The sequence below is a fragment of the Pipra filicauda genome, unplaced genomic scaffold (genome assembly GCF_003945595.2).
Source record: "Pipra filicauda isolate LSUMZ 115617 unplaced genomic scaffold, ASM394559v2 scaffold217_size2002032_pilon, whole genome shotgun sequence".
Lineage (NCBI taxonomy): Eukaryota > Metazoa > Chordata > Aves > Passeriformes > Pipridae > Pipra > Pipra filicauda.
In genome coordinates this window covers 1,834,689-1,854,321 of record NW_024104329.1, presented here as the reverse complement: position 1 = coordinate 1,854,321, position 19,633 = coordinate 1,834,689, and the positions used below count along the sequence as shown (strand labels likewise).

The following is a 19,633-nucleotide window of genomic DNA, read 5'->3' as shown; positions in this document are numbered from 1 at the left end:
TTTTGTGGGAAGTGCCATGGAGAAAACTCTTTGGTGCTTTGTATTCTAATTATCTCCAAGTGCAGCCTCACGACTTGGTTTGCGGTTACTGCATAGGAGAGATGAGCTGACACATGTAACCCAGCTACCAGGAGCTCAATTAGCTAAGCTGCACCTACAAGTCACGGAGGCAGGCAGCGTTTCCCAGACAACTACAATAGGGCCTGCAGAGTACTTCTGTATTCAGAAACAGAGGTGCTTTAATCATCTGCAAAGCATGATTAGGGTCTGACCTAAGCGTGGAAGTGAAGCGTGGAACAAGGCAAAAGCAATACCTGGGGCATAAAGACATTGGGGTGGGAAGTGCTGGCAGTGCAGAGTACAACGGAGTCTATTCACTGTCCCGATGGCACACTGTGGTTCTTAGGATGTGATAATTACCAGGGAGGTAGGAAACAGTGAGCAGCACTGGAGGATTTGCATGAGTTGCTTGTAGGGTACCTGTACAAATGACAGCTGTGCTGGTACCTTATTTCCCTCTGAGGATATTATGGGCTGCAGTGTGCCAGCCTGATGGCAGCACAGCCTGTCTTGGGACTTTCTGAGTGTCTGCTGGAACATCTTCAAGGGCTTGAGGTACTGCCAACAATTCACCTCTCTCACTGCATACCTGCCTCTAATTGCAAACCAGATAGGCTTTGACAGAATATTGGCCAGTTAAAGTTTCCATCCCCCCAGCTACATGGTTCTGCATCCCATGTGCCTCCAATTTGCCCTCTAGCTTGGAAAGGCTTATCATCTGTGCAGTCATCTGACCCAGCCCACTTTCTTTCTCCTGCTGGGGGCTGCATTTCGTCTCGTGGTGGATGCAGCTGGCTCTAGCTGAGAGATGTAAGATTTACCTCACACATTCATCAAGCTGTCAATTTGTGAGTCCTTGCCAACCAGGGAGTGCACTTGACGGGCCAGTGTTTGTGGTGTGTCAGACAAGTGGGAGACATGAGGAAGGAGAGGGCTGTGACGCTGTACCCGAGGAGGAGAAATGCAAGATGTCCGTGCTCAGCTGTGAGGAGGGGAATGGGTAAAGTAGATCAAAACTCTTCTTACCTTATGAGGGACTTTCCCCCTTAGTGGGGTTTGGTTTTTCGGGTTTTTTTGTTCTTTTCTTTTTTTTTTCCCCCATGTGTTTTCCCCATTAGTGGAAGAGATGAAATGAAAAGGAGGTGCTGGGGAGGAAGGGGTGACTGAGGAAATAAGCACACAGAAAGGAGAAGATGTGTTGGAAATTATAATTGAAAATCATTGTTTTCTGTGCAAAAGGGGAATTCAGGCAAGAAGTAACTCCCTTTCAGACTGTTTTAGTAGAGGCTTGGGAATGACTCAGATGGCAAGTGCTGCTTTCAAAGTGAGGAGCTGTGTGTGGTTAACTCTTCAAACACAGCTGGCTTGATTTCCCCTTTCAGATTCCACTGGAGCACTGAAATTGCTGTTAGCATCACTGTCATTTGAAGCTGGTGCCTGGAGCCTTGCTGCGCTGGAGCTCCTTCCCAAAAAGCCCAGGCAGCAAGAGAGTTGTCAGGGATGCCAGGGCAGCTGTGATTTGAAGATCTTCCAAAGCAAGTAGGAGGTTTGCTTGGGGTATAAACTGTAAGCAGTGTTTGCTTAACTACTCTGGCAACATTAACTGGAACACTGTGACCTCCCTGCTTGTGATCATATGCTGTGATGAGTGAAAAATTAAATTCTTTTTAGAATCCTAAACTACTAGCAGAAAATGGAAGTTTTACCGCACTCTAAACCACTGTTGCTGTTACTGAGATCTAAAATACAGGTCTGTTTTCTCTGGATTTAAGATCTCTGGGGTGTGTTTTTAAGGTTCTAGTATTTGCTTAAACTGGAAGTCGTACTTGTATTTCTTAATCTTCTATTTTGGCTGTATAATTCTGTCTTTAAGCTTCATTACACTAGGTGAAACTCAGCCCTTGCTAGTAGAAAGTCAGTATTTACAAACCACTGTACGACGGGGATCCAACCATTTGACCTAACTGAGAACCAGAATGTGACTGCAATGTCCCAGAAGCTGCAAGTGCTCCAGCTGTTGTCTCAGTATGAGCAAGGCTTTGCCTGCCAGCCTCCTGTCTAGTCCATGTGAAAGGTTTGTGACTCAATTACTGACTACTACTTTTAGCTTAAAATGGTGACAACCCACATGTCTAAAATGCAGAAGCAGCAAATTTCTCTGTCTTTCAACTCTCCCGAGTTCACTGACGTGACAAGGTTTGCCAGGGCAGTGAGTTGGACCAACTAATAGATGAATAAAAACAAACGAGTTTTTAGGAGTAGAAATCCTTGCTTCAGTCTTTTTTATGAGTGCAAATGTCTCTTGCTACAGTGGCTTGCTCCTGGATCCCGGGATTTATACCTGCTTTTTACCCTCCATCCTGGGGGGACCTGCAGAGCTCTGCTGGGCTGACCTGGCCTGAGATGCTCCAAGCTCATGAGGTGGCAAAATATGGCTCCTGTGGTTTTTCTTGATGAAGCTTGCAGCTGGACACGTGGCGTGTGCTGCAGAGACCTTTCCAAATTCTGTCTGTGTTCTTGGAGGAAATGCAGAACCACTCTGGGACCCAAGCCAGGCGTGGGGTTTATACCCAGGCTGGAGCACACTGTCAGAGACTAAATGCCTGCAGAGGGGCCATGGCAGCAGACCCTTCCCAGTGCTCCTCTGCCTGCAGTGGAGGAAGGAGGCACTTTCCAGGCCTTGCAGCAGAGGACAGCAGCACAATGGTGCCCTGTGCTGCAGTGTGAGGGTAGAGTGCCCCCCCTGGGTAGCCAGCACAGGGGACACTGCAGGGAGCGTGTCCTGCGAATCACGAGTGCTGGCTGTGGGGTAGTTTAGCTAGGGTTTGACTTTGGATGATGCAGTCCTTAGCCCATCCTGCACACTAGATGGGGCCAAGGGAGGATTTGCCTGCAAACCCCCTCACCTTCAATCTGCCAGACCACAAACTGCTTTGGGAGCAGCCCAGGAGCACTTCTGCTTCCCTCTCAGACATCCTTTTCTATCCACCATACCAAGCACTCTCAGAAATCTGTTTCTAATATTTGCTGTGTCTTTTTAGAGAGTTGTCTTTACACCCAAGCTTAATTTTCCTGGCTCCCCCTACTTTTCTCTTTCCCCTCTGCAGCCCTATCTTCTCCCCCAGCTTGAATTCTGTGCATGCTAAGTCCAGGAGAGACCATGAACTGAAAAGACTATTAATGAGCTCCTTAGAATGGGTAAGTTTTTATTGATGGGGAAGACCAAAGCAAAAAGGAGTGGTTTTTTAGCATTTTGGGCAGCATCAAGAGACATGCCTCGAGGAAAAGACAAATCCTATCCTTCATACCTGCCTGAAGACACAATTAAACTGTTTCACAGGCACCATTTGAGGTTTGTGAAGGCTATTGTAGAAACAATGCTCAAGTATTTTAGGTCAAAAAAAAGCCAGTTACAGCCTCTACATGATCAATAGGTGAGTATCAGAAGCCAAAGCCCAGAGGATGCTCTCAGGCACATGGTGTGATTCTTGGGGTATCCTGCACAGGGCCAAGAGTTGGACTCGATGATCCTGATGGGTCCCTTCCAACTCAGCATATTCTATGAACCTGGGTGCCCATGCAGGACTTGCAAGTGAATGAAACACCAAGTGACCACTCCAGAAAGAGATGTTGGGGAATGGGATTTTTTTGGCATTCTTCCTGCAAGGCCACCCCAGGGCAATGCCAGGTTCTCCTACATTTTTAAAGCTGTGTTCATTCTTTTGTGTTTTAGGCATGCAACAGATGCATTTACCCTTGGAACGGGGTTTATTAAAACTCTGACTGGGCATGAAAAGCCAGTCAGCATTCCCTGAAGACTGGAATGTCTTCTAGGCTTGTTGTCTACCTTGACTAAGATCTCTGATATATTTCAGTTAAAGAGTTACCAAAACCAAACAAGTAAAACAAGCTTGTAATTCAGAAGCGATTAGATTGGTCTTAAAGGAGAAATATACAGATATATTTTATTTTTATAAGTAGAAAAATTAAGTATAAAGTTCCTGTAGAACCACTCTTTGCCAGAGCAAACACATCAATCATTTAATAATTTCCCATACTAGCAGGAATGCACACAGCATCTTTTGTAGGAAAATCACTTTTCAAAGGACACCAGTTTTGACATTACACAGCTGAACAGCTGCTCATTTCTTTTTTTCTCTAGTGCCTTGGCCACCACTGCTTTTCCAATAACTCTTTCAGGGAAAGACAGGGGAGAACTCCATTTTAGATTAAAAAACATTTCGGTTTTTTGAGAGCCTCCCCCAGAGACCTATCAAAAGCAACACGCAGTAACAATACAGTGCATAGTTCTCTTGCCTTGGGAAAGGAGCTCTCTTTAAAGCCCAACTAATTCATTAGAAGGGATTATAGGATTAAAGAGCTCCTAAAGGCTAGAGACCCACTTCTATAAGACAGTAATTGTTTATTTCAAGGATAGTGATGCTGCAGCTTTCATGAGCCTCAGAGTTAGTACATCCAGAGATGCACAGGAGATCAATCAGCTCTCCAGACACCCAATCAGGGAATCCAAAAATGGTTTCGGTACAAGAAAATTCTCTATTAAGTTAATTAGCTTCACGTATGGAAAGTTCAGATTAAGAAGAGGATGTTGCTTTGACGTTGTTTTGCAGGCAGTCACCACTCATGAAATGATCTTCACTTCAGGCTTGGAGTCTTCCAAGGCTCTCAGTTCATCATCCACTTCAGCACTCCACAAAATGTCATACAAACTACACCAAAACAAAAAGGCAAGCAAAGTTTAGTGAGCATCCTCCTGTTAAAGAAAGAGAACGATGCACAGATGGCCAGTATGGGAAGATCATATAACAGGAAGGGCCCCATCTAGGTTTGAGTCCGGCCCAACAGCCAAAAACATGCTTTACAATCCAGAGCCTTATTACTCCCTCACCAGCATCACGTTCTCCTTGTGCTTTGGCCCTGTGGACCAAAACAGATCAAGGCACTGTGGTCATGTCACTTGGACATGCAGACAGCATTTGAATCCCCTCCGGTCACTAGTTGCCCTCAGGTGCAATTCCCAGAGAGCCGGTGCTTGCGGCCCCCTCCCCACAGCCTCCCAGCTCTCTGAGTTCACCACCTGCCAGGGGGAACACAACAGGGCCACAAACGTCTCTCACATTAACTGCTGCACATTGCAGCTGGGATTCCTCAAGGCTTCACAGATCTTCCTGACGCCTTCGTCTTCCAGAGGGTTGTAGCTCAGGTCCAGCTCGGTAAGGCACTGCTTGGTGGTCATGACGGTGGCGAGGGTGGCACAGCAGGCTGCCGTCAGATCGCAGTTACCCAGCCTGCAGGGAGAGCAGGGAGAGGACACTGCAGTGAGCCATGGCTCCAGGGACCACCAGCCCACCCTCAGACAGCAGACACAGACATCCTAGCATGGAGCAGCAATCTCTGTGAAGCTGACAGCTCTGAGATATCAGCAGGGGCTGGCCCGTGGTCTCAGCACAGAGACAGCCACCCTCATGGTGACTGCTGAACACCTAGAAGTCCTCCCTAAAGCTTAATAATGTGTGGCTACAGGGGTAGAAGGAACCCATAGAAGATATTCCCAACTTCAACACCAGGCATCATGTTTTTGGTTTAAAGTGATCATAAATCATCTCTAAACTTTAGTACTATGTGAGTGCTATTTGAGACTTGCAACAATCTCTCCAAAAAGGGCAATTGAGACCTCTCAGTTGAGAAGCTTTAACTGGTCAGCAAACATGTCTTTCTGGAAGAGACTTCTAGTCTTACTTATGCCTCCCACGACCCTTTGACTCAACTCACTCACTGTAAGACTCAGGCATCAGAGCACAGCTCCGGCTTCTGTCCAGAGGCATGGAGAAGGCACTGAGGTGCCCTGAGCATCACACAGTCCAGAGCTCAGTGCCCACCTAGGAAGGGACAGGCAGATGGAGAAGGCAAAGCCCACCACAGGGCTGGAGGTGATGCTCCAGATGGCCTCCTACTCCTACCAGTGAGGCTGGATCAGTACTTGTATTTGCACCCATAGGGACTATGGGAATAAGGGGTAACAGGTGAATCCAGGCAGGCTTTGCACTGAGACTGGCAGGCATGAGAATAAGCACATGACACCTCGACCAGCAGTTTCTCCATCTCAGTGTTTCACCTGAGAGAGGCCCTGCACATGAGTTTAGAGAAGGGCACCAGAAGCTCTACAGTGCATGGCTCCCACAACAAAGCAAGATCACTCCAGCCTCCCCACTCTTTGTCCCAGGTACACTGTGCTGTGAACTTTCAGTTCTGCACCTGGGACAGCACCTGTGGACAGCTACGAATGCACTGTCACACAGGTGCCAGCCTGTACTTTCGAGATCACGAGTGACAGAATACATAGATAGAAGGTGTGGCTTCCACTGACTTGCTCCTGGACTACTTAATCATCAGCTTGTGGCGGAAATTGTTTCATAATGAACAAAACAAAAAAATACCACACTAACATCTATTGCTCTCTCTCTCTCTCTGCACAGTCTTGGAAGGGTAATGCAGCAAGAGAGAAGATGACTTCTGAGGGTGCACCTTACCATAAGGACTGGATGTTGCAGTTGGGGTGCAGCAGCCCTTCACAGAGGAGTTCAACACCTGCATCTCCCAACTTGTTCTCACCCATGTGCAGTACTTTCAAGTGCTTGTTGGTGCTGAGAGCAGAGCTGACAACCTTGCAGCAAGCAGTCGTGAGCCCGCACTCCCTAACCCTGCAAGGCAAAAGTGACATGAGATCTAGGTGGGAGATCTAGAGAGTATCAGGCACCGTTCGCTTCTCTACATTTGCTTAACAGGAGCCCAGGCAGTGGGAACAGAGAAACCAGAGTTTTCCCATAATCACTGTACTCCCCTCAACCCCCATATGCTCCGTTCTTTCTAAGCAGCACCTCTCCCACTCTTATATGTGGGCTGTCTGTCTCAGAGCGTGCACCTACGAAAGGCACCTGCCCATCAAGCACAGGGACAATCAAAAATGAAGCACACTGCTCTAAAAGTCACTCTTGGCTCCACCATGCACTCCTGAGGTTGACTTCCAAGCCTCCAGTGTAGGGCAAGAACCCAGCTGGGGCAGGAGCTGAATTTGCAAAGTAGAAAAGTTCAAGTGTTGCTTGTTCAGTTTCTGAGTGAAAGAACAAATTTCCTCTCCTGGCCACCAGACCGTCCCAGACTAAAGGGTAACACAGTCAACAGGATAGGATGCTGAGAACTGTTTATGTCACTACAGCTTCTTTTGGCTGATCAGTGAGAGAGATTAGATCCAGTGGAGAACCTGAGATATATGATCACAGCACTCAATTTGCTATTACAAGAGGCCTTTCAAATTTCAAAAGTCTCTCAGCTGACATTTGTTGCACAATAAAATATATTAGAAGCTCTACAAGTGATGTTTGGTCTCCTATTAACAGGACTATGGGGCAGATCTTCAAAGTGTCTACGAGTTTAGAAATACAAATACCTTTTAAGTTTTTAAGTCTATAAAAACCCTCTTCAACTCCATAAATCCTTTCATTAACAACCAGCACAAATTGTTTATACAACCATTGCAACTGAGCATCAATCTGGTGGGCACTACTTCACTTACATCTTTCTTCAGTGAAGCCTTCAAAGAAGGCAGTGGATACGTGAAACTTGACAGCAGCTCACCATAGCTCCTGAAGTTTAGATTTGGGATCCTTGAGCGCCTGACACAGCATTTCCATCCCTGAGTCTCTCAGGTTATTGTCTATTAGACTGATCTCTGTGAGGGTCTCTTTTGTACTGATGAGTCTGGAGAGATCTTTACAGCTAGCACTTGTGAGATCACAGTCCCATAACCTGCAGGGAAGAAAAAAACCATTATTTTCTCCCAAGAATGACTTAGATCAGAAAACAGAATCCTATTTTAGTATTCTGAATTTCTGGTTACATCATCTCATTTTCTTCTATCCTTTACAAAACCCATTCATGCATCATATCACACAGCTTTCTCCTTACTTTCCAATTGTTGCAGAAAAGCTCTGTTTTTAACACACACACACAAAAAAAGGAACATGCAGTTCTAGTAGATAACAGGAAACCAAGACAATGCCACCACAAACTTCCATTCACACTCTTCCCAGAATCTGATCCAAGTGATTTCAGCGTGGTTCTGCTTGCTCATGATGTCCTCCACCAGTTTTGAGAAGGAACTAATCTGCAGCTGAGACATTCTTTTTTCATTGGGCCAGAGGGGTAACAGACGCTTTCCACTTAGGAGCGAACCAGCAGCACAACCTTGAAAGCTTGGGGGCTGGACAAGGGATTTAAGAAACCTCTTCCCACCCTTACCACAGCTTCTGGATTTTGCAGTTAGGATGCATCAGTCCTTGGCAAAGCAGAGCCAGCCCGGAGTCCCCGATCTTGTTATCCCCCACAGAGAGATCCATCAGTGATGACTTGTTACTGAGAACAGTGCTAATATCCCGACAGCTGTCGCTGGTTATGCCACAGTTCTCCAGGCTGCATGAAAAAGCACAGTTGGAGTTACTGCTCCAGACCTGCTGTATTAAGATACACTCCAACACGCCCAGTTCAGACTGAGAAGGGTCTATGTGCTGCTTCCTTGCTGCAAACCAGTGCAGCCCAGCTGGGCATTGCTAGATCCTGCAAGGCTCAGAGATGATACAGGTGTCCTAGGTGGGCTCTGGGTGAGGCAACACACTGCTCCTGCATTTCATGAGGCTGCAGGACATTTTTACTCTGACCTACCCATTCATAACCATTAAAGCAAGGATCATTCTTGCCAAACTCCCACTTTATATTGATTATCCCTTTTAAGAGGAACTTTTGACTGTATCATAAAGTCCCTGCTGAGCCAACCCCTGCTGAACCACAGGGGCAATATAAAATGAATTGTACTTCTACCCTAAAGCCCGTCAAGGGCTTTACCCCAGATACAAGGCCAAGTCCAGCACCTCTGTTTTGTAGCAAAAAAGGGCTCTAATAAGTATGCTCAGCTGGCTAGTAATTCAAAGTTAAGAACTGAAGCCACTGAGGGTACTTGTTCCTCTGCTCTGAGACACTGGCGAGCAGTCCCCCCTTGTAAGTGCTGGTTTACCTGTGGTACCAAAATTTCCAAAACTGAAAGCTGTACACTCGTTTGTGTACTGCCTTCTGTTATATAAATCTGAGCCTGCAAAAAATCTGGCCTAAATTTCAAGCATTCCTGGCAATAATTTTTACTGTCTTATGGATGGTATGACTAGCAGCAGGACTGGTTGAAATTAGAGATGTCCAGCTCTTCCTTACTGTAGTAACTCTAGGTTGCAGCTTGCCTCCACCAGTCCCCGGCACAGCTGCTTTACAGCTGTATCTCCCAGAGTGTTGTTGCTCAGGCTGAGTTCCTTCAGGGTGGGCTTGCTTTGCAGAGCGGCATTGAGAGCTTCCACAATATCAGCTGTGAGTTCACAATATTCCAGCCTGCAAGAAGAAAAGAATTCCAGGCAAAAAACCAACTGTCTTTACCACGTCTCACGATCTGCAAGAATCAGCTGTGGGCAAAGTGTGTGTTAGCCAGGGCAGAAAAGATGCCAACATGAGTTGAGACCAGGCAATGCATAAAGACAGAGATAACCATAAGAGTTTTTAACAGCATCTCTCTGCTCATTGCAGGAAGCATTAATTCTTAAACCAGACCCTAAGGGACCCTAGCAAGACTAATTACCCACCCATTTTTACACTAATCCTCCATTAAACCACTGCACAGGTTGCCCTGGAGCACGTGACTGAGCTCTACATTGCAACACCATCTCACAGCCTCACCATCGGGCCTTCCCAGCCCGAGATGGGGGCTGCAAATAGACCAAGGTCCCGCTCAGTCATAAAACAAAGACCAAGGGCAGCAGAATCTGATGCCCTCTGGATGTCTAAGAGGTCCTGCATTTACAGCCACCGCTGCCAGGAGGCCTAAACAAAGCCTGTGGGAACAGACACCCAAGTCTTACAAACCCACGACACCCACCGGTGTGAATAAGTGTGACACAATTTCAGGTAAAACAAGAAGAAATCCACATCTGGGAACAAAACTCCTCCTTCTCTCAAGGGAAAGACAAGCATGACCTGTCTGATGACCAGAAAATCCCAGTGACTACTTACTGCAGCTTCTGCAGCTTACAGCTGGGGTTCATCATCCCTTGACACAGCACCTTCACTCCAGCAGTTCCCAGTCTGTTGTCACCCACGTGCAGCTCTGTCAGGGATGGCTGTGCACTGAGGACAGACCGCAGGGTCTCACAGCTGGCACTTGTCAGATTGCAGTTTTGCAGCCTGAAGGAGAGAGGCAACCAGGGTGAGGGAAATGCAGCCCCAGAATTACAGAGGCTCTTCTCAGCGAGGTGTATCTGCCAAGGTTTGAGCTTGGAAAGGACACCATGGCACTAACCCTCTAGGAAACGATATATCCTGGTTAGTGCTGCTGTTTTACACATGTTAAAATATTCTCTCAGTTAGTATTATATCTGTACCATGAATAATAGCTCCCATGCTTCCTTCGGCATAATTGCTCATGCAGCACCTCCAGCAGAATAAATAAGGATCCACCCTACATGAAGTAGCACCACAACTGCTTTATAGAAGTATTTTAATTATCATGAGGCTGATCCCAGAGATAAAGCAGTGGCATCTTATGATTTATTGCCCCCTCTAGAGATATGACCCAGAGTAGCTAGAAGTTAAAATTTCATCCTACTTGGCTTAAATCCATGGATATCATTTAGATGTTTATTGGTATACTCTAAGAAGGGTCTACAAAGTTGATCCTTCAGCACTCAGGCTTGGAGAAGTAGCACAGGAACTGTGCTAGTATTGCTATGGGATGTTTATATAGTTAGTGGACAGGACTTTGTGGCAACGGAGAGAGGTCATGAATGGAGGTACTAAGTTTGACTTGGGTTTGTTTGCTCTCGCTAGAACCTCAAAAATGGACAATTATATTTCTACAGAACTGAGAAAACCTAATCCAGGCTGTTACTTGAGCATCTGGAGAAGTGTGAAGCCTAGGACAAACTCTCTGAAAAATTACTTAAGTCTTCCAGTACAGAGTACCACAGTTATTTCTTGAAGGCTCATCAGAGAGTTGCAATTTGATTAGCTTCACAGTCAACTTTCCCTCTATTTGTCTGAGTCCTCATTGCAGGGGACACAGAGACTTTGAAGCAGGCATATCTGGTTTAAAAGGCAAATGATTTTTACAAGGTAGTGTCCTAGACCCCCTTCACAAGCTGGAGGACTCCAGTATCCTGAAGAAGAGATGCTGGACAGAGAAACCATCTCTTTGAGGGCTTCTGAGGAGCAGGGGCAGCAGCCATTGGCTCTGACTAAAGCTCCTGCACCAGGGTTGCTGATGGAAGCTCACTTATGCTATAATGTGGCAGGGTGCCTCTATAAAACATGCTGTCCCAAACCAAGCTGGCTCTGCCCAGCTGACAAGACAAGGCTTGAGACTGAGCCAGTCTGGTAGAATGCAGAAAGGCTGACAGCTCTTGAAAGACCAAGGCTCATAAGAACACCCTTTTGCTTGGCTCCCAGAGAAAGGAGAAAGCAAACCAGACCACATGTTGAATACCATGCTTAATACTGGCAGAAGAGCCCTTTGAAAAATGCATTTGTGACAATGTCAAGTATGTGCTAATGGCAGAGTGGGGGCCCTTTGTGGTCATCCTTCTGTTTAAGTTGGCCTAAACAGATAATTCAGCTGCCTAGACTGTGGAAAGATCTAGCACCTCTTCTAAAGAAAGTCCCCAGAAAGCCTTTGTGTGGCTGGGAAAACCCTACCTGTCCTTCCCTCTGTGCTGGAAAATGAAGAGAGGCTGATGATCTGGACTATTCCAATAAATATACCACTTACATACAAACTGCTGGGGTTTTCCAGCCATCTGACCATGGTAATGGCTGAAATGGATCGTCACGGCTCTTAATACCACCACATACGAGTTTGCCTCATGATTTCACCCGTAGCTGCCTGCAAGCACATGTAGTGGTGCATTCCCTCCCTTCCCTTGGGCCTCGGCCTTGACAAACAGCACCTGGGCTAAGGTCCCCTTGAACTTACAAAAAAGCTCACTGTCTGTTCCCAGGAACTAACGCTGTCTAATGAGCTCCTGTTTTTTTAATGAACAGCCTTAGAAACTTATTTTTCTTGCCTGAATAATAACCCAAGTGGAATAACGTTTTCCTTATCAAAGTTTCAAAGAAAATTACCGACCAGGATGAAAAATTATTGCGACTAAAGCCCACTCTCTCATGACCTTATAAACAGCAGTCCAAAGTGAGACCCTTTGAGCTCTCCTGAACCACAGTGGGCTGCAACCAGAACGGGGCCTCTCAGAGTCAGTTGGCGAACTCTGAAGTTGGCTATACTCAGAGGATTGCCAAATGACAACGATGGACTCTGTGCTGACACCCCCTCCTGCCTCGAGGCTCAATCCTTCACCCGCTGAGAAGATGCAAGCACCTCGTACTTAACTTATTTAGGTCTGTGTGTGTGCAGGTGTCAATATGCTACAGCAAATGTACTATGATTGTTGCTCTGCTAGATTCTTAAGTACTTTAGATTTGTAGGTTAGGCCTGATTTAACTGTTGTACTATAGTAAATTCTAAATGAATACTTTGTTAAATTGTTTAATTTAAACTATCGCTTAAATGCTGTTAAGTTTAAGTGATGTTAAAACCTTTAGGCCTAAACTGTTGGTCAAGTTTGGGGCTCAGGTTAGCAAGGGTGTTTACTCTGAACCTTGAGACTCAACAGGAAAGTCTTCTTTATTCCTTTTTATCCATACCATTATCCTTCCTCCCACCCCAGCCTCCATGAAGATAATTTTTGGGTTGACATTGGTTTTAGATTTATTTTAGCTTTTTGTTTGCTTTTTCTCTTTGTGCTTTAACCATCTAGTAAGTAGTAGAGTGAACCTTGCCAGTGAACTTTGTTGTGCTTTCACTTTTATGTTAAACCTGCTTTTGCCAATACCTTTGCCAGTGATTCAAGTGACCTTAAAACACTCATTCACGACAGCATGTTAGAGCAAGACAAAATGGGGCTTTACCATAACTTCTGTAGGCTACAGCTTGGCATCAGCAACCCTTTACACAGGTATTCAACACCTGCATCTCCCAGTTCATTGTTGTTCAGCTTCAGCTCTGTGAGGGATGGATTTGTATTGATGATGGAAGAGAGATCCTCACAGTTACTGCTGGAGAGATTGCAGTCATCCAACCTGAAAGACACAGAGAGAAGGAGCATTTTAGTTCCCAGAGCTGCTCTGTTCTCCCTGGCTGGAGCATTCCCTTTTAAAGCAAAGTGGGCAATTTAGTCCTCTGCAGTTCCTGGGATGCCTCCATAAGTATGTGTGTGACCTGTTGAGCGTTGCATGGCCCAAAAGTGCTCTCTGCAGGGCTGCAGTACAGGATGGGCTGGGTGGCAGTTCCCCAAGCCTCACTCCTCCTCTGTGCTGCACAGAGGAGGGCACAAATCATTCCCCTTCAGCTGTAGGATGCACCTTCATTTAAACAGTCATAGTGGCAAACTGCCTGCCATCTGAGGCCATGTCTAACCAGAGGCAGCTCACAGGCTGTCAGACTGGTTCTGCACTGAGAACAACCAAGTTGGATCTTCAGCCAGCCCCAGAGACACCCACAAGCAGTTTGGTCTCCTGTAGGTGAGTCATGCTGGTTTGCACCATCTCCCTCCACCGTGAATCTCAGCACACAAACGGTGAGTTTGCAGTATGGCAGCAGCTTCTCCCACTGGACATCAGCATTTTTCTCGCTGTTGCTAAATTGATGTGGGTTAACTGAATTGAAAGGATCAGGAGCCCAGGACAAGCAGAGAGCCGTAGAGGGAGGCAGAAAAGACATGGGGGAAAAGGAAGGTGTCATGAAGAACCCTACAGCCCCAGCCACAGTCAGGATTGCCAAAAGTTGCCTGGTCACTTTTCTTAGACAACAGCATGAAAACTGAGGGTCCACTAGGTTTCTCCTTCTGCCCCTCTGGCAAGAAGACTTGATTCCCAATGAGACTGTGTTCAATACTGATGAACAATCCATGCTGCAGCCACTCTCATCCACTACATCTGGAGCAGCCCACCCTCTGCCCAGGAGACAACCATCCCACTGCCTTCTGCCACCCAGGGCAGGCCTCAGGAAGTCAAGGCCAGGCCCATGAAGCTTGCCTGCAAAAGCTCTTTTGCAAAACAAAAGCAAGCCACCTTCAGCCTGGCTGATGTCCTCCGAGGCATTGCTGGCATGATGCGGCCCATCCTCTCCAGCCTGAGCAGGATGATACCAGCCTGTGGGGTGTGAATTCCCAACCAGCAGAGGCGAAAGACTGCAGGAGCAACTCTTCTGGGCCCTGTCCTACACTTTACACCCCAGGAAAGGGTTCCCTCATGCTGTCTGCTCAACAAAGAAGGTTGGTACTTCTGAAGGTCAAGTGAAGAATTAAAAGCCGATGGCAGGTGGCTTGTGTGTGACTATTAAGCAAAAGTTAAGACAGCATCTAAGCTGCAGCCCAAAGAATGTGCAACCTAATGAGCACAGGGTGATGTCTTCCCCCTCCTGAGGGAGAAAAGCAGAATAACCAAAATGGTGGTCAAATATTAGATAATCACATCACCTAGCTGAGCTCTATGGCACATCATGGAATCAGGGCAACATTGCTTCATACCAAACGATGTTTATCTGTTGTTGAAAAACTTTAAATTAATTTAACTTTCTGGATAAAAATAGGTAGAATCAATACTGTTGCTGATCAATTTCTAAGTCCTATGTCAAACAGTTCTGAAGGTGAAGAGCACAGGAGAGAATTGCAACAGTTCTTACTCAGAAGAGATGATACACAACTGGTTACTACCTGATGGTTTTGCAGGATTTCATTGTAGTCAGAAGTTCAGCCCATCTGGATGGGCTCATCTCCTCACACTGGATGTCAAGCTCCATTTTGACAGTTGAGATAAGACCTGAAAATTAAAACAAAACAAAACCACCTTTTTTTCTAATTGACTGAGAAGCAACAACATTCTCCAACCCCCTCAGCTCTCAGCTATGAGTCACATTGTGCAAAGGGGACAGATAATATTTTTCCAACACTACTCTGCTGCAAGCACCACTATAAGCCAGCAGAGTTGGAATGGTATTGTTTGGGACTTATCAAGGCCGTTCTCCACGAGGGAAATAGGAATCCTGGAGAGATATGGCAACAGCCGGTTATCTGAAAGCTGCTTGTGTGAAACTAGGAAGCTTCCCTTCCCTCTCCAAGGGAGCTTAACCAGAATGAGCTTTTCAGAGGCGCTGGTGTTACTCACTATTGCACTGCTGAGCCACACAGATGCCAAGCTCTACCAGCGTGATGCACCGACCAACTGTGGAACCTCAAGCTATAATTAAAACCGGGATAATTTTGAGAGAATTAGGGTCAGTGAGAAAAATGAACATGAGAACTGCCTGGGCTCAAATTAAAAATCCTGTGAGTCATATGTCTGTATGTGAGAAGTGGAACCTCGGTGAATGGGAAAAGCGTTCCTTCATGCCTTAATTCCAAGGTTTGAAAGGTTGCTCTGGTGGTGCAAGTCAAGTACCAGAAGCCGGTAAGCAGGAATTTTTTTGCTCTGCAGTCAACCTGCATTTCTGAACTGATGTAAACACTGCCCCTTGCAGAGCAGCTCCAGATAAATGTGCACAAAACCACGACAAGGCCAGTAGCTGAGCTCCAGGCTTAGTTTGCAGTGGATGGGATTAGAAGCTGTGCTGCAGTAGGTGACAAAATGCAGCCTTGGTCCCCTGTTTTGGCCAACATGACTCAGACTACAGGGCGTTTGTAAAAGAAATAATCCCCTGAGCTATCACATCGGAATGCGAACTGCAGTTAACCACCGCTTTCCCTCCCAGTCACCTCCTGCTGCCACAGCATCGCGGGTATGCCAAACTCGCTTTTCTCGGAGGCGCGCTCGGCATCAGTAAGGTCTCGTCCGCAACAAACCCCTCACCCACGTGAGGAGGAGACGCGTCCGACCGCGGGGCTGCGCTCGGGAATCACGGCGGGACCCGGGACACGGCGCCAGCGGGATCACGAGCTCATGGACGTGCTCGGCCTCTGCCCTTCCCAACGCGGGCGCTGCCGGGAATGCCGGCCCACGGCCTCCGTGGGATGGCACCACAGCCCACGTGTCACGGGGTGATGCGGGTCGGAGCAACCCCCGCCCGCGGCGACACGCCAGGGGACACTCAGAGCCCTCCCCGGCATTTGCCTGGTTTTCCCCTAAACCCGGATCGACAAAAGGTTCTCCCCCGACCCCCTCGAGCCCTGCCACCTCCCTGCGAGCCGAGGGGGGATCCCGTTCCGGGGTCCCGAGCCCCGGCCCGGCGCTGCCCCGCGGGCACACCCGCCATCGCTGCTGCCCCTGCCCGGCCCCTCCGCCGCGGGCACCCGCCCCTGTGCCCGCAGCTCCACCGCCTCCCGACAGCTCCCGCACCGCGGGCAGCGCTTAACTCCCGCAACCTTCCTCCCTTCCTTCGCTCCCTTCCTTCCTTCCTTCCTCCCTCTCTCCGTCCCTCCGCCCCAGCCCCCCCTGCCCTGCTCCCCCAGCTCCTACCGCCGCGCCGCCACCGCGCAGCTGCCGCCGGCTCCTCCCGGCTCCGCCTGGTAGCGCAGCGGGGAGGGGCAGGATTTGTCCCTCCTCCCTCCCCCTTTTTTTTCCTTTTTTCCCTTTTACGCCCTTTTCCTCTGTCTCTCCTTTTTTTCCCCGTTTCTCCTCTTTCCCCTTTTTTGTGTTTCCCTTTCTTATTTTTTTCCTGACTTCTGCCTGCTTCCCTCTCCCTCCCTTTTCCCCACTTCTTTTCCCCTTTTCCCTCCTTTCTTTCCCCCTTCCACTCTCCTTTATATTTTTCCTTCATGTCTTCTTCCTTCCCTCTTTTTTCCTGTTTTCCTCACATCCTTCTTTTTCCTTTTTCCCTTCTCACCTTTCACATTCTTCTCTTTCCTGTGCTTCCCCCTTCCCTCTTTTTCTTCCCTTCCCCCCTCTTTTCCCCATCTTCTCCCTCCCTCCCTTCCTTCCTCCCTTCCTTCCCTCTTTTCCCTGTATTCTCCTCACTTCTCTCTTTCTTTTCCTCCTTCTCCCTTCTTTTCCCTTTCCCTCTTTTGTTCCTTTTCCACAATTCTGTCCTCCTTTTTCTGCTATCCCTCCTCTTACCCCATTTCTTCTCTCTTTCCCCTCTTCTCACCAACTTACCTATTTTCTTTCTCTTTTCCTCCCTTTCCTTCTACTCCCATCCCCTGTTGCCCCTGTTTCCCATCCACTCCAATCTCCCCACCCCCACCCGGAGCAGGAGCACTGGGATACAAGACAGGAGAACAGGAGCAGGAGAAATCCCTATAATTAGGGGATGCACAAAGGATGAGAGTAAAAGTGAGGTGGTGTCCCAGCTGACTCGGAGGGCAACCTGTAACCCATGCTGGGACCTGGAGGACAATGGGGATCCATCACCCAGAGGAGAGGCACCATGGCGGGGTCTTGGCTGGGGGAAACAGGACCCCGCCTTGTACTTCCCCAGGGAGATCGAAACCGGGAACTGTTTGAACTGGGAACAACAAAAACATCCATTCCTCTGTGGTGTCCCTGCCTTCCACCTTGCCAGACAGCTTGTGCACGGGGGCCCAGCTTGGAGGGCCTGGGATGTCCCCGCTCTCCATCCCTGTCACCGGTCCTATCCATGACGCATCTTTTCTCTCTGTCTCCCTCGTTAGCGCAACATGTTGCCGAGCAGACGAGCTGCACCTCGCTGGCACAAAGGCCTCTCTCTAAGCTGTCTGGAACGAAGCCGTGACAGCGATGGAGGATGGGCACGCCAGACTTCGGCCGCTGCCGTGACTGTCCCCTCCCTAGATTTCCCCCCGACCCCAGTGACCAGCGGCTCTCCCGCACCTCCCGCGGCGGGGCAAGGGTGCTAGCGCTTGGCCAGGGCTGGAAGGCATTCGTCATCGCTCGGCTCGCTTCCTCCTCCGGCTGCCGGCAACTCCCTGTCTCCCTTTTGTTTCCCAGTACTTTTAGCCCCAGTAAAAGCTCATTCAGATTTTCACGAGACAGAGCAAAGAAAGGTTTTGAAGTGCCGAGAGGCTCTAGGCAACATAGCGACTTGCCTCCCTTCCTCCCTCAGCCCCAAAATCTCAGCATCTCCCCGAGTTTTTTCTTCCTACAAACACCCTGTTCCTGTCCCCCTGGCTCACACAACAGTTCAACTAAGCACAACCAGCTGCCGCCTACAAAGGACGGCTTTAAAACGATTACGTGTTGCCCCCCGGTAAGCAGAAGGGAAAGTTCAGGGAGTTTCAGAGTCTGATTTTGCCGCTGATACGTACCTTGCTCTCGGTGCCGTCCGGGGAGCGAGGAAGGCAGAGCTGGCGCCTCCCTGCTGCCGTTACCACGCAACCTCTGCTGTCGTACACATGGTGCCTGCTAGAGGGAGGAAAGCAAGTTTTGGGCTGTGACGGTTTTTTTCCTCCCGTGGCAGCTCTTCAGGGGCTCAAGGAGCAAGCACTCTGTACGCGATTGTGTCTGGCTTAGTGACGATGCCACCATCGCACTAAGCGTGATAAGGACAGAGGTGGCTTTAACTTCTACCACTGGATCATGTAGCCACTCGACATGGTTTAGCTCAGAGCAAGGAAGTGGTTGCCTTTGAAGGATCCATCCGAAAATGAGGCCACCACACTGTTAAAGTGTGGATAGAGATGCTGGAGATTGCATAGTTTCTCCATTCCCCAGGCAAGCCCTGCCCCACCTGGCCAAGGAGTGATGCTGAGCACATTACTGCTTACCTGTCACCTCACCTAGGGGTCATCCATCCTATCTCCCAGCAGGGCCTAGGGCACAGGCAGCCCCCTGCTTCTGCACAGGCTGGATGCTCACACTGCCTGGAAGGGTCCCTTGGGAACAGCCCTGATCGTGCCTCCCTAAAACTGCTGCCTCTCAGCAGCAAGCATGAACCCATTCCTCCACCTCCTCCTCCTTCTGCTCCCCAAGGAATACCCTGCCATCACTCAAGCTGCATCACATGCTAATTGCAGGTTGAACTAACCTGCTTTCTTTCCCCATCCTTTATGGTCCGAAGATGAATTAATGTTTCAATAGCCTGTGAATGAGCCGGAGGCAGAAGGCCAGCTGCATTTTTCCCTCCCGCAGCTGTTGATGCTGACAGAGGAGATGGCACTGCAACCTGGGAAACAGAGCCTTTGCTGAGCCCCAGGTGAAGCACTAGAGGTTTTCCCTGCAGTTACCTTTATTATCCTTCCTCTGGAGGAGACGGGAACCGACCACCAGAAGAGCTCAACGAGCTAAAACCCACCTTCCTTAGTGCCCAGAAGAGAGCTAAATGCTAGAGAGTGCACCTCTTTCCCATTCCCTCCCAGGAGACACTGGACTGTCCACACAAAGAGTTTGCTAGAACAGTCCTTGTGCCTGTTTCAGGTCTGACCTGAAATCTACTGAACCACAGGCAAAAATCTGGGGATGGCACAAGGTTGGGGATGGCACAAGCTTTTGAGTTCTGCTTGTT

At 48.4% G+C, this 19,633-nt stretch overlaps 1 protein-coding gene and 1 long non-coding RNA gene across 4 annotated transcripts; one reads left to right on the top strand and one right to left on the bottom strand.

Moving 5' to 3' along the window:
- The first annotated feature begins 873 nt into the window (after window positions 1-873).
- Window positions 874-7,450, top strand: LOC120323240. The gene is made up of 3 exons (XR_005563533.1): window positions 874-1,060; window positions 1,934-2,134; window positions 6,558-7,450. It is a non-coding gene; the product is annotated as an uncharacterized LOC120323240 (long non-coding RNA).
- RNH1 (ribonuclease/angiogenin inhibitor 1) lies at window positions 3,250-18,697 on the bottom strand. 3 transcript variants are annotated; one of them, XM_027727747.2, is made up of 10 exons: window positions 18,438-18,697; window positions 14,937-15,042; window positions 13,132-13,302; window positions 10,186-10,356; window positions 9,340-9,510; window positions 8,380-8,550; window positions 7,717-7,887; window positions 6,612-6,782; window positions 5,199-5,369; window positions 4,703-4,790 (listed from the first exon to the last, which is right to left on the bottom strand). In XM_027727747.2, exons 2-10 carry the CDS (start codon window positions 15,020-15,022, stop codon window positions 4,703-4,705), a joined length of 1,371 nt encoding a protein of 456 aa, XP_027583548.2. In that variant the 5' UTR covers window positions 15,023-15,042; window positions 18,438-18,697. The 3 variants fall into 3 exon arrangements, with proteins under 3 accessions (XP_027583550.1, XP_027583548.2, XP_039237151.1); XM_039381217.1 differs by lacking the exon at window positions 18,438-18,697 and adding an exon at window positions 15,975-16,464; XM_027727749.2 differs by lacking the exon at window positions 18,438-18,697 and having other exon boundaries at window positions 3,250-4,790; window positions 14,937-15,322.
- Window positions 18,698-19,633: the final 936 nt, after the last annotated feature.